This window comes from Octodon degus, unplaced genomic scaffold, assembly GCF_000260255.1.
Source record: "Octodon degus isolate 3935 unplaced genomic scaffold, OctDeg1.0 scaffold00077, whole genome shotgun sequence".
In the NCBI taxonomy this organism is placed as follows: Eukaryota; Metazoa; Chordata; class Mammalia; order Rodentia; family Octodontidae; genus Octodon; species Octodon degus.
This window is the reverse complement of record NW_004524653.1, coordinates 5,906,322-5,918,658: the sequence shown is the minus strand read 5'-3', so window position 1 is coordinate 5,918,658 and position 12,337 is coordinate 5,906,322. Positions and strand designations below refer to the sequence as shown.

General features: G+C 50.1%; 1 protein-coding gene across 3 annotated transcripts in view; it reads right to left on the bottom strand.

Moving 5' to 3' along the window:
- Zfp64 (ZFP64 zinc finger protein) overlaps nt 1-12,337 on the bottom strand; it is an 88,371-nt gene that overhangs the window by 14,739 nt on the left and 61,295 nt on the right. Inside the window, exon 1 of one of the 3 annotated variants that reach the window (XM_023720795.1) lies at nt 8,960-9,065. The exons of the other annotated variants lie outside the window; for them this stretch is intronic. Coding sequence (XP_023576563.1) covers nt 8,960-9,065 — 106 coding nt within the window. Of the gene's footprint in view, nt 1-8,959; nt 9,066-12,337 lie in introns of those variants that run through there. 3 annotated transcript variants of the gene reach the window in all.

Here is a 12,337-nt window from a genome sequence, read left to right as displayed (position 1 = left end):
GGGGGGCAGTGCTTCACTGAGATATCATGGCTTCTCTTCACGAAAGCAGGTACAGAACTAACCATATTGGATAATAACAATTCATTCTGCAAATACCATGTAATTCAAGAATTTCTTTAAGGATTGACTGCAAACAGGTGGATCACGTTGAGTCCGATCTAGTAGTGAGACCCTGAACACCCTGTAGACTGTTCCATAAAATACAAAAAAAAAAAAAAAAAAAAAAAGAACCAGGCAGTTGGACTCTGTGGTACACACTAATAATCCCAGCAACAGGGAGGGAGGCTGAGGCAGGAGGATCATAAATTGGAGCCTAGCCTGGGTTACTAAGACTCTGTTTTAAAATAAAAAAGGGTTAGGCTGTGGGTTTAACCCTCAGTAGTGCCCTACCCCAAAGAAAGAAAGATTAAAAAGAGCCAGCAGTGGTGGCACAATGCCTGTAATCACAGATACGTGGGAGGCTGAGGCGAGAGGATCTAGAGTTGACTGTAGACTGCGCTGCATAGTGAGGCCCTATTCCCAGGTGTACTCTTCCACACTGCAAGCAAATAAATAGAAACGAAAGCCATGTACATGCTGACTAATCGTGCAAAAGGCCCTTCCTTTAACAACCAATTTCCTAAAAATTACAAGGGACAAGACAGTCTCAGTAAAAAATGCCACAGGGAAACAACTGGCATGATTCCAATGAAAAAACACCGGCATGAAGTGGGGACCTGGTTTTTAAAAACAAATATCCAGTCTCACCAATGAATACTTCGGTCAATGTAAGAAATGCACATCCCGGCAAGAAGGAAGACAAAATAAAAAGCAAACGTTAGTATCAGATACGACAGAGAACTGGACCTTTGGGCACCAGCACCGAGGGTGCCTGACACTGAGGATTTTTTACTGTCTGACGCCTGACCTGCTTCTGCCCCCATCCTCCTTTAAGCCCCCAGGTGCTGTCACCCCTAAAATAGTGGTGAGTCAGAGCCCTATAAAAATTTCACTGGAAGGGGCCGGGGAGATGGCTCAGTAGGATAAGCGCTTGACTGGCAAACGCAAGGATCTGAGTTCAATCCCCGGTTCCACAAAAAAAAAAAAAAAAAAAAAAAAATTCACTGGAGGACCTTTTGCCCTTTATCTCTGTGTCACAATCCCTCCTAGCCCCCAAAGACTGCAAGGCATAAACTTATCATTCGTCACCCTCTGAAGGCAGCATGACTGGTCAATCTCTGCTCACACTACCCCTATCCTCCCAGCAATCCAGACCCACCAAGCAACCAACCTGACGGATCTTTTCATCTGGTTCAAGGCCCACAACAAATTAAGTCAACTGTTAGCTCCATCCATCAGTGGCCTCAGATCCCTACGTCCTTCTCTCCCGAATTCCCCCCTACACTCACTCTTTCGTTCTTGACTTCAGAGTACCCCTTGAGCCTGCCAGCCCCAAATCTTTTCAGTCATTCCGACGGGGCAGACTCTCAGAGCTCACCCACTCCTCCCCGCGTCCCTCCTCTCCTCTCCTCTCGGGGCCAGCTGGGGCTTTCAGACAAGGGTTCTGACCTTCACGGCACTTCTGAAATGCACTTGCAGGCGTCACTTCTGTTGCTCTTTGCCTGGATTAAAGATAAGGAGTCCATTCCCCATCCGGGGTCATCTAGGAGTTGAGGTTCCGGTCAGGGAATCAGCATTTCCGGGCTTTCGGGTGCTACGGAAGCTCCAGTGCAGTCTTGTCTCGAGTGTCTTCTTTTGCCTCTTTTCTGAGGTGGACTAGTTCCTCTGAGACCCCTTCCAACTTCCCTCTAGCCTGCCTCCTAAAGCACTGGGGCCAACTAGCCTCCAATACCTGTCAACTTGATCCTTTGTGTAAGTGGAGAGAAAGCGGGGAGCAATCCTGCGTGTCAGCTTTCCTTCAGTCTCCGTGGTCTCCGCTCTCTTCCACACTGAACGTAACCCGAGCCTTTTTTCCATCCGCAGTACCCCACCTCCCTCCAACTTCTCACAACATGACACAACCACTGCCCTCTTAGACCACGTTAGCATCCCGACAAGGGCCAACAGGCGCCCCTCTTATCTGGCTTCCAAGTTGTCCTTGCTTCAGTTTGACCAAAACACACAGCAGGACCAGGCACTGCCAAGGCCAGAGGGAGCACCCAAATGTCCCCTCCATTGGAAGATCCCTCTCAGTGTGTCCTACCCCTCCTTGTTTTCCTCTGACTCCACTTCTACCTGCCACCAGATCCCTACCCCAACACCAACGGTCTTCAACATTTTGTCCTCATCAACACCTTCATCCTAGCTTCTCCTCCCGATAAACACTCCCAGCCCTCCCTGCCAGGACATTTGGACATTATACCCGTCTGACATGCAATGTTCCACTCTGACAATTTCACCCCATGCTCGTCTTACACGACTGGCCTGTTTTTGGTTCTTCAAGAAACAAACAGACATGGGGCCGGGGAGATGGCTCAGTGGAATAAGTGCTTCCCTGGCAAGCACAAGGGCCTGAGTTCAATCCACGGTTCCAAAAAAAAAAAAAAAAAAAAAAAAAAACAGACAAACCTACCCATTTGTTTCTGTGCTCCAGTCCTCTTTGTGGTCCTCCTTGGGCTTCCCTGTCCTTTCTTGCTTACTCTGTTCTCTGGCATCCCTATTCTCCATAGGGATGACAGCTCTCCTGTTACCCAGTTATATTAATCAAAGACTTCTCAGCAACAGAATTACAGCCAGTTCTCAGGTGGCCCCGAGACCACATCAAGATCAGCCTCCTCCAGGCTAGGGAAAGACCTTCCCACCAGCAAAAAGCAATCAAAGGTAATATGGTGCCCCTTCTCCTTCTCTTACCATAGTGCCTGGAAAGGAGGGATTAGACTAGCACCTTGAGACTGAGGTGACATTCAGTAACACCCCTTATGAAGACGAAATATAGGAAGTAAAGCCATGTTGTTATGTTGAGCTGTGGGGGACTCAGGTCAATAATTTCTGACATTGCCAGTTAAACAGAAGACCCAATGCTATTATGGGCTACTGGACTCTTTTAGAATATTTTTCTGAGTTTACACATCTATAATATTCAATAACGGAACTTAGAAAAAATGGGGTATACAGATGAATGTCCATTTTGTCTCTGTGTATTCAAAGTGGTTAGGATAGATATATAGTTGCATTCTCTTAATGAATAGAATGATTTGTTCTAATGGTGTTTGTAAATAGGATCTCAAGTCTGCATCTTGTACAGCAATTAACCACTAAGAAGAATGTATGCAGTGTGTTATTTGTTGAATCTGTACTTCCGATTTGATTTGAAACTGTCTCATTGCTATCTGTTTATCAATAAAATTTTGAAAAAGAAAGAAAGAAAGAAAGAAAGAAAAGCAACCTAAAAAAAAAAAAAAAAAAAAAAAAAAAAAAAAAAAAAAAAAAAAAAAAAAAAAAAAAAAATATAAAAAAAAAAAAAAAAAAAAAAAAAAAAAAAAAAAAAAAAAGAAAAGAAAAAAGAAAAAAAAAAGAAACACCCCTTAGTTCTCAAGCACCTAGAGTTTCAGTTTCTCTGGACTCCAAAGCCCATGGGTCAGGGCTCCCACAGGCTGCGTGCTTGAGGACGGGCCATGCTCTCTCCCCCTGTTCTGCTTATGGACAGCAGACAGGCTGCCAGCTGCCTGCTGGAAGGACAAACCACACCACCAGTTCCCTTCTCATCCCTCTCCCCTTAGCCCTGTGAAACCCCTAAGGGTATCAGTCACAGCCGCTTGGTCCTCTCTGGTTTTAATCCCAGCAAAAGCTGTCCTAGGCGGTGGTGCTCCATGCCTTTCTTCTTTCCTCTAACAGTATGATTATGTGTTATGGTTCAAACATAACCCAGGACAAGAGATTAACAGGAATGCCTGAGAAACAAGATTGGCCACCAGTCGTTAACAGGTAGAGGCAAGCACAGGTCCACGGGAGGCCACAGTGTCATCCTCCTGTCTCTAGCACACCTGGCCCGTACCAGGTGAGGCCGCCGTTGGTATAGAGAATGGTCACATAACTGCCTGTGGCTCAACCTATTACACAGACTTAAACTTTCTGTAACAAAGGCTGAGCATTCTTAAAAGACTCTGAGGTGACATCTCCAAGTAGACCCAAGTCCGAGAGAGGGAGAAAGGCCCAGAAGTGTTGTCAGCGTCATGTCTTGGAGAGGGAGAGGACCAGCAGCAAGGACAGTGACCAGCCTGTGAATTATAGGCCAAGATATAGGGCTTGTTTTGCGGCCCTAACTGATAATACACGGTAGATTCTGTCTTTAAGGGGTGGCTTGCGAAGGGGGAGTGATCTTACCACCACAACCCCAAAAGCACAGTGAAGATTTTAGTCTTTTTTTTTTTTTTTAATTTTTTTAAAATTTATGTGTGTGTGTGTGGGGGGCAGCTCAGCCCACCAGGGGGCGGGGCTGGCTGGCATGCGGTGCTGGGGGATTGAACCGCGGTCCCTGTGCTTTGCTAAGCCTGTTCCGAGTAGGTGCTTTAGGAGCACTGAGCCATCTCACCAGCCCCAAGATTTTAGTCCTAGCAGAGGGTCTGCTTAGCTGTGTAACTGGAGGTGAGCTAGTTAACCTTTCTGAGCTCTGATGTGTTCACCGTATCATGAGATAATGGATATGCCTCAGAGATGCAGAGGTAAGACAAGAGAAATACAAGTCCTGAAGGCTGAGCACATGATTGAGACACCAAAGTGAACAGAACTACAGCTGCCACTGAACTCGAAGCCACTAAACAGGGCTGATGGAGCCCAGTGGCTCTCAAGCGGGTGACACTGGCGATGATGCCCAAGGACATCTCCATTCTCCTCACCCCACATGCACATACATGTCCATAGCGGGTAGAGGGTGGGGGTGACGCCAAGCACCCTGCAATGCTTAGGACAGTTCCCTGAAAAAGAAGTCAGTGTTCCCAAATGTCAACAGGGCTGAGGTTGAAAAAGCTGCGCTAGCCGGGTTGTGGTGGCACACATCTGCAGTCCCAGCACACAGGAAGCCGAGGTAGGAGGATTGGTGTGAGTTTGAGACCAGCCTGGGCTATAAAGGGAGCTCAAGGCCAGCCTGAACTGTACAGTGAGAGCCTGTCTTTAAAAGACAAAAAAGAAGACAACAATATGCAATGTATTCATTATTGTAACTGTCCTACTAACCTGTTTTGAAACTTTCATTGCTGTTTTATTTTCTCATTAAAATGAATTTTAAAAAGCCATTAAAAAAAAAAGATGAAAGAAGAAAAAGCTGCGCTAGCCTCATTGCAGCAGTTTCTGCGGCACAGCTGTGACACTCTTTGTATCTCCCAGGCCTCACCCCAGACTCAAGCCTTGGCAGAGGGTTTGGGAGGAGTTGCGAAGATGTCAGGAATGTGTATTTTAAAGATATACCTGGGTGATTTTGTCCCGCTACCCTAAGCCCTGGCTCCCAAAAGGACATCCTCAGAGCAGCAGCCCCATGAAGGGGGATCTCAGGCTCCACCCTAGACCCACAGAATCTGTCAGCATAGCACCCGCAGGGGACCCCGGTACACAGGAGGTCTGAGCAGTCTCAGAAAAGTGTGAGACAAAAGAACTTAATGACAGCATCTTCCTGTTTCTGACCCAAGTACTAGTTAGGCATTTTTATCCATGGATGGTGTGCTTAGTGCAGGTTTGGAGATCTTTTCAATAAAAGCATGAAAAGTCAAATTGGCTACAATGGATGGAGCAAGTTTTACATAAAGGATAAAGAAAGGGCGCAGTGAGACTCTCTGCCATCCTGGAGGTTTTTAGAGCTTTTATGCAGCAAGGATGAGGCTGGGGACCCTTTGGAAGGCACCTGGGCAGGTACTCAGGGGATAGGAGCTGAAGTAACAACTTTTCCATTTTAATAATTTCTGCAAACTACCAAAATTAAAAATAAATAAAAATAGAACCCCCAAAGCCTCACGGCCAGTTGTTCTCACATGTCATGTTCACTAGAATCCCTAGAGGGCTTGCCAAAACACAGGGGCTTGGTTCCATCTCTATGATTCCTGACTGAAGGTCTAAGGTAGAGTTGGTAATTTTATTTCTAATAAGTTCTCTGCTGCCGCCACTGCCTAAGGTTTGCATGCTGCGAATTTCTGCTGGTAGAGAAAGCAAGAAACTGGCCCAAAGACGCTCAGGGTTGCAGGGCTAGATGTTTCCAATGGATGAGAATCCATGCTTACCCCCATCTGCAGCCCACACCTCTGCCTCCTCATCCTGGTGCCAGGTCTACAGACATTGCTTAGGGCAAACAACCCCCCTGAGCTACTTAGCAATTTATTTATTTATTTGGTACAGGGTCTCGCTACCCTACTCAGACTCCTAACGATCCTCCTGTCTCAGCCTCCCCAGCGCTGGGATTACATGTGTGCACTACCACCCCCAGTTTCAGTATCCTGTGATTCTGGGGCTGGCACCGCATGTGGTACAAGGGATGGGACCTGGGTCCTTGCGCTTGCCAGGCAGGCACTTAGAATGTGTGCTGTCTCTCCAGCTCAGCAATTCAGATATTAAAGCTGAAAGCCACTAAACTCTTCAGTGTCTTTAATAATGCCACAGAAGTCGGATTGAAAACTGAAATACAAATGAGGTTTTGTATAGTTTAGTGGATTGGGGCATTGACCAGGAAGCCAGTTAGCAAGTTACAAATTCCAGTTCCATTGTTTCTCAGCTGTAGGGTCCCTTGGTAGGTTACTCAGTTTCCCTCCTGTTCAATTCTTACATCTGCAAAATGGACAGTAAGGCTCCTATGTCTCAGGCTCATTGCCAAAATTAAAGGTTAGGGTAGGCAAGAAACTGGCGCCTAGGTTAGAGATAGGTGGGTTAAAACTTCCAGGTAGATGCTTTTATGAGGCGGCAAAAGAGGCTAGCAGAGAGGCTTATTCAGCTTTAGCCATCCAGGCACCCCAGGTTCTTAGAAGCCACCCTCTGCTGGTAAGCTCGGGACGGACCCTGGGGCGGGAGGTGGAAACAGCCAGGCTGGACAGACCGCAGGATGGCGTGGTGCTGCTCGCTGCCCATGCCAAGATGTTGGTGCAGCGTGCAGCAGGTGCTTCCGGCTTCTCTGCTTGTCCCTGGGGGTCAGGAGAAGTCTTCCACTTCAATCTTTCCCACTGCGTGTTCCTCCCTCAACTCCTTGAACTGCAAGGCTACCAGCCAAAGAGGGGCTCACCCTTCACAGAGAATGAAGTTGCCCCCTTGTTGAGGGTCAACGACCCGAGATGCAGGGGGTCTCCATGGGGAGGCTGCGTCCCCCAACATACACACGGGGGAGGGACGGGGCTACGCAGGCCTTCAGGAGGGGACCACAGGTACACACAGCACTTCTCGCAGACCCCACACCGCCTCCTACAGCTTCAGGGGGCTTTTCGCAGCGCTCTTGGATTACTTAGTAATTCGCTTCTCCAAAGGCTTCCCCGTGAGGGTCGGCATCCCTGACCTTCCAGCTCTCCTCGGACACAGAAACGAGCCCCAGCCATCTCAGAGCCAGTACCCCCTAGAGGCAACCTACCTAAATTCACTGTAGGCCTGGGACACAGCGGCCGATACAGTACTTTGCTTATGGCAAGCTTTACTTTTACTTTTAAAAATACCAACTATTACTCTAGAAGAATCTAGTCTCGGAGACGTGTGATCCTCAAGTCCTGCGACACCTGATCCGGAAGGGGAGAAAAACCGTCTCTGAGGCGCGGGACCCCAAGGGCGCCCCCAGCTTGCAGCATCAGGAAAACCAGGGGGAGAAGAGAGCACGGTCCAGTTAGAGGTCCCCATCAACCCGGTGCTAAGGAAAAAAGGGCAGAGAGCAAGCAGAAACCCACGTGGGTTTAGGCTGCGCCCTAGAAGTGAAGTCTCCAGCCCCGCCCCCGAGATTCCAATGGGGGGCGTGTGCCCGAGGGGACCGAGGAATGTGGCTATTTAGCAAAGCTCCCCTCCCTCGGCCTCTTCGCACGCGGAGGTTCCCTTGATCACAGCAGGGTGGGGGTAGGGATGGCCCGGGGGGCTTAAGATAGCCAGCTTTTCCTGCCATGTCCTACCCCGGTGTCCACATGGCAGGTAGGGCAAACCCACTGCCCTGGACCCCCGGCCCGAAGCCTCCCACATTTCTCAGGCTAAGACGCAGATTCCTTACTGAGCCCCAGGCCCCCCCCCCCATGTCTCGTACTTTCTAGACCGTCTCAGCCTCTAGCCTGACTGGCACTCCGGTCTCCTGTCTGGTCCGGTCCGGTCCGGTCCGGTCCGGTCCGGCCCGGCCCGGCCCGGCCCAGCCGCTCTTCCCTCCATCTGCGGGGTTCCCTTGAAGATCCTCCTGGGTGAGCCCTTCCCTGGGTGCTCCCCCAGCCCCTCCTCCGTACCTCATCTGTCCCCATTTCTGCGTTTTTCTTGGCACTCATCTCGAACACATTTTGCGTTTTACCAGTTTCTCTCGTGTGCCGACTCGTCCTCACCGGATCATAAACTCCAGGAGGACTGGACTTTTCTCCTTGTCCACTGCTCTGTCCCTCCTCGGCCCCTAGAGGCAGCTTGGGCACTCGGTGGAAACCGAGGATTTTCCACATATGATCCCAACGCCAGGCAAGGTCGCCCAGGGCGCAGGTCCCGGAACGCCCATCTTCCAGGGGCGCAGCCTAAGTCAGTACCAAGGATTTGGGTGCCCGAGTACACCTAGAACAGCCTCCTAGGGGGGTCGTGGAGCAACCTCCTTCTGTGATCTCGGCGTTGGGGGAGGGGCCCGGTACCCCCGGAGGTGTAATTTACGGGGTGTAATTCACAAGAGCTCCCTCCCCCCACGCGCAGCCCCCCCTTCCCCAGCGCGCGTCAGGGTCCGAGACCCAGAACTGGAGCCGCAAGCTGCGCTCGCCGTTCCAAGACCCCAGCCCGGGTTTCCGACCTTTAGCGGGTTCGGGCGACTCGCCAGCCGCCCCCAAGCCGGGTTCGACCTGTGAGCTGTGCTACTCACCCGACTTCCCCGCCACTTGCAGGGCCCCCTCCGCGACCTCCCGACGCGCGGACTGAGGCTCTCCAGAGTTGAGATGCTGGGGTTTGGCCTGCTTGCGCCGCGACATGGCGAGAGGATCAGGCTCTCGGTGGGATCCAGTGAGTGGCCTACTCACACAGAGAATTCCCAGAGTTCGGAAATCAACCCCCCCCCTCCCCAGCCCGCGCCCCGACCGGAACGCGCATGTCCCGGCAGTTCTGCTCTTCAGCCAAGCGGCCGATTTATCAACAGCCCTGACGGCGAATTGGCCCTGAGCCAAGACCTCAGGAGTCCAGGGGACCCGGGGTCCGCGCCCCGGCAGCCCGCGCCCCGGGAGAGGCTCCACCCCACACCCGCGGAAACAGAATCTGCATTTTAACAAGATCCCCAGGTGATCCGCGCGCACATTAAAGTTTGAGAAACCGTGTCTGCATTTTAACGAGATCCCCAGGTGATTCGTTCGCCCATTAAAATTTCAGAAGCGCAGCTCTCTTCCAACTTTAATGTGCGCTAGAGTCACTGGGGATCTCGTTAAAATGCAGATTCTGACTCGGTGGGCCTCGGATGAGGCCCGAGCTTCTGTATTTCTAACGAGCTCCCCTGAGTGACGTTGGGGTCGCGGCGCTGGTAGATTCGGACCTAATTGGTCTGGGCTAGGACCTGGGCGTTGGTATGGAGATGTATTTTTATTTTTATTTTATTTTATTTTATTTATTATTATTATTTTTATAAAGCTCCCTGGTTGTTCTGATGCACAGCGAAGCGTGGCCTCATCTCGTGGTTCTCAACCTCGGCCGCAGAGTATAGCATAAAATCTAAAGGAGAAGACTGTGTCTCCAGCAACAGGGCGAATTCCTGAGGGCGCCGATTTAAAAAATGCACACCGAGAAAGGTGGCGGAGGCCGAAAAGAACAACTGCATTTTCACACAGCGCGTCCCACTCTTGCTCCAGGACCGCGTCGCGCGGGGTCGGGGACCACACAGGAGACGCTGCTGGGGCGACCTGGGCACAGGCCCCGCCCCGCAGGCGACAGGCACGGTCCTCCCGGGTTTAGGCTCACTTGAGATCGTGCTCAGACTAGCTGGGACCTTCATTAGACCCGAGGGTTACCCTTCCTTGCACGATGTGAACGACATCCAGCTGGGAGCAGGAACGCCACCTCCAACCCCCGGGTGTTTACTTTCTTAAATTGGGGAGTTACTTAAGACGGCTGCGCCCCAAGCTTGCCCGAACCTGAGAATCACGTGGGAACCCTGTTAAACATGCAGCCAGGTTCCGATCTGAATTGGGGGTGGCACTCTTTACTCTTAAACCTCTGTAGGTTGAGTTGTATGGTGTGACAAGTCCCAGATGTGTGCCCGGGGCCTGTGGGATTTCACAGCCCAGAAGGTGATGCGCCTTTTGCGAGGCGAAGACGGGCAAACCCAGGGCAGGGCCTGAGAGACGCGCAGTTTTACATCTCTCGAAAGCTGAGCTGTTTTCCTCTAGCGTCCCTTTATGTTTCAGGCTGTGAATGGACTTAGTTTAGGTCACACTGGGTGAAACCACTCAATATTACATTTTCAAGCTTTCCTCTGAAGACAGTATTTAGTTTTCTTTGGGATGTGCGTAGGTGGCCACACGTAGGGGTAAAGGCATTTGAAAACAAGAAGCTGCTACTGTTTATCATGTTTCCTTCCTGGGCAGGTCTTAGGCTGCCGAGCAGCTGGGAACCGTACTACCTCTGCGGAAGCTGACTCTGGGTGCACGGAGGCTGGAGGGTGGAGATAGCTGACACCCCTGTATACCGCTGAGGGTGTGTGTGTGTGTGCGCAGGCACGGGGTTTCCCAGTCCTCACCACCTGACACAGTCATTACTGCTCTGCTGCTGATCTGCATTTGTTTGGGTGCCTGTCTACACTCCTTGTTATAGTAAATACAGTTCCCTTCCTCCTCCAAAACTAGGACCTTAACTATACCTGGATCTCTATGTCCCCTTCCCAGCCTTCCCCTTGAACCACAATAACCATCCAACAGCATTGTGCTTGCTTAGTTCCTTTGCCTTTTTGCTTCAGCAAGTTTTGTGTCCCTATGTGTATTCCTAAAAAATACACATTTTTAATTTTTAAAGAACTTTATAAAAGGGTTATGTAATCTTCCAGGATTTACTTGCTTTCCCCCCAGTTTGTTATTTGCTGAGACCATCCAGATTGCTCTACTCACCTATGGAAGCACATGCAGTACATTCACCCCTTCTTCTGCTGCCTGGGCTTTTGATCTATGCCACTGTGGCAGTGCTGCTGTGAGCAGATCTCGCGTGGGGTAAGAGGTCACGCCAAGGGGACCTGGCAACAATTTTCATTTCTCTCAGAAGGTAAAAGAGAGGGGGCCGGGGAGATAGCTCAGTAGATTAAGTGCTTGCCTGGCAAGTGCAAGGACCTGAGTTCAATCCCCGGTTCCGCAACAAACAAACAAATAAATAAATAAAAATAAAAATTTTGGGGCTGGTGAGATGGCTCAGTGGTCTAAAGCACCTACCTAGAACAAACTAAGCTAAGCAAAGCACAGGGACTGCGGTTCAATCCCCCAGCACCACATGCCAGCCAGCCGTTCCCCCTGGTGGGCTGAGCTGGCCACACACACACACACACACACACACACACACACAAATAAATTAATTAAAAAAAAAAAAGAAGGTAAAAGAGGTAGCACGGGGCCATCCTTTCCTGTGCTCCAGGACAGGACAGTGGGACACGGGGTCGAGGGCCCCAGTGGAGACGCCCTGGGGCCAGTGAGGGCACACAGGCCCTGTCCAGCAGGTGACTGCCTAATATTTATCAAACACCTAATGTTTACCAAATGTTTTAAATTTACCAAATGTATTACCAAGTGTTTTAATTTTTGCCATCTATACTGATAAAATTATGGCGAAAAAGATGCCTTCATTTTCCTCCACATTTTTTTTTATTGTATGTATTTGATACAAGGTCTCACCATGCAGCTCTGACCCTTAGCAGTCTTCCTGTGTCAGCCACCACAGCGCTGGGATTACAGGTGAGTGCGGCATGTGGTGCCAGGGATGAGGATTGAACCATGGTCCCTGCACTTGGCTAAGCCGGCACTTAGTCCTCTGAGCTCTCTTGCTGGCCCTCTGCATGTACTATTTTAACAAAAAGTAAAGTGAAAAATATGGATATTTTCTGCCAATATAAGGACAACTGAGTGATTTTATTTATTTTTTTTATTTATGTGTGTGTGTGTGTGTGTGTGTGTGTGTGTGTGTGTCCAGCTCAGCCCACCAGGGGGCGGGGCTGGCTGGCATGTGGTGCCGGGGGATTGAACTGCGGTCCCTGTGCTTTGCTAAGCTTGTTCTAAGTAGG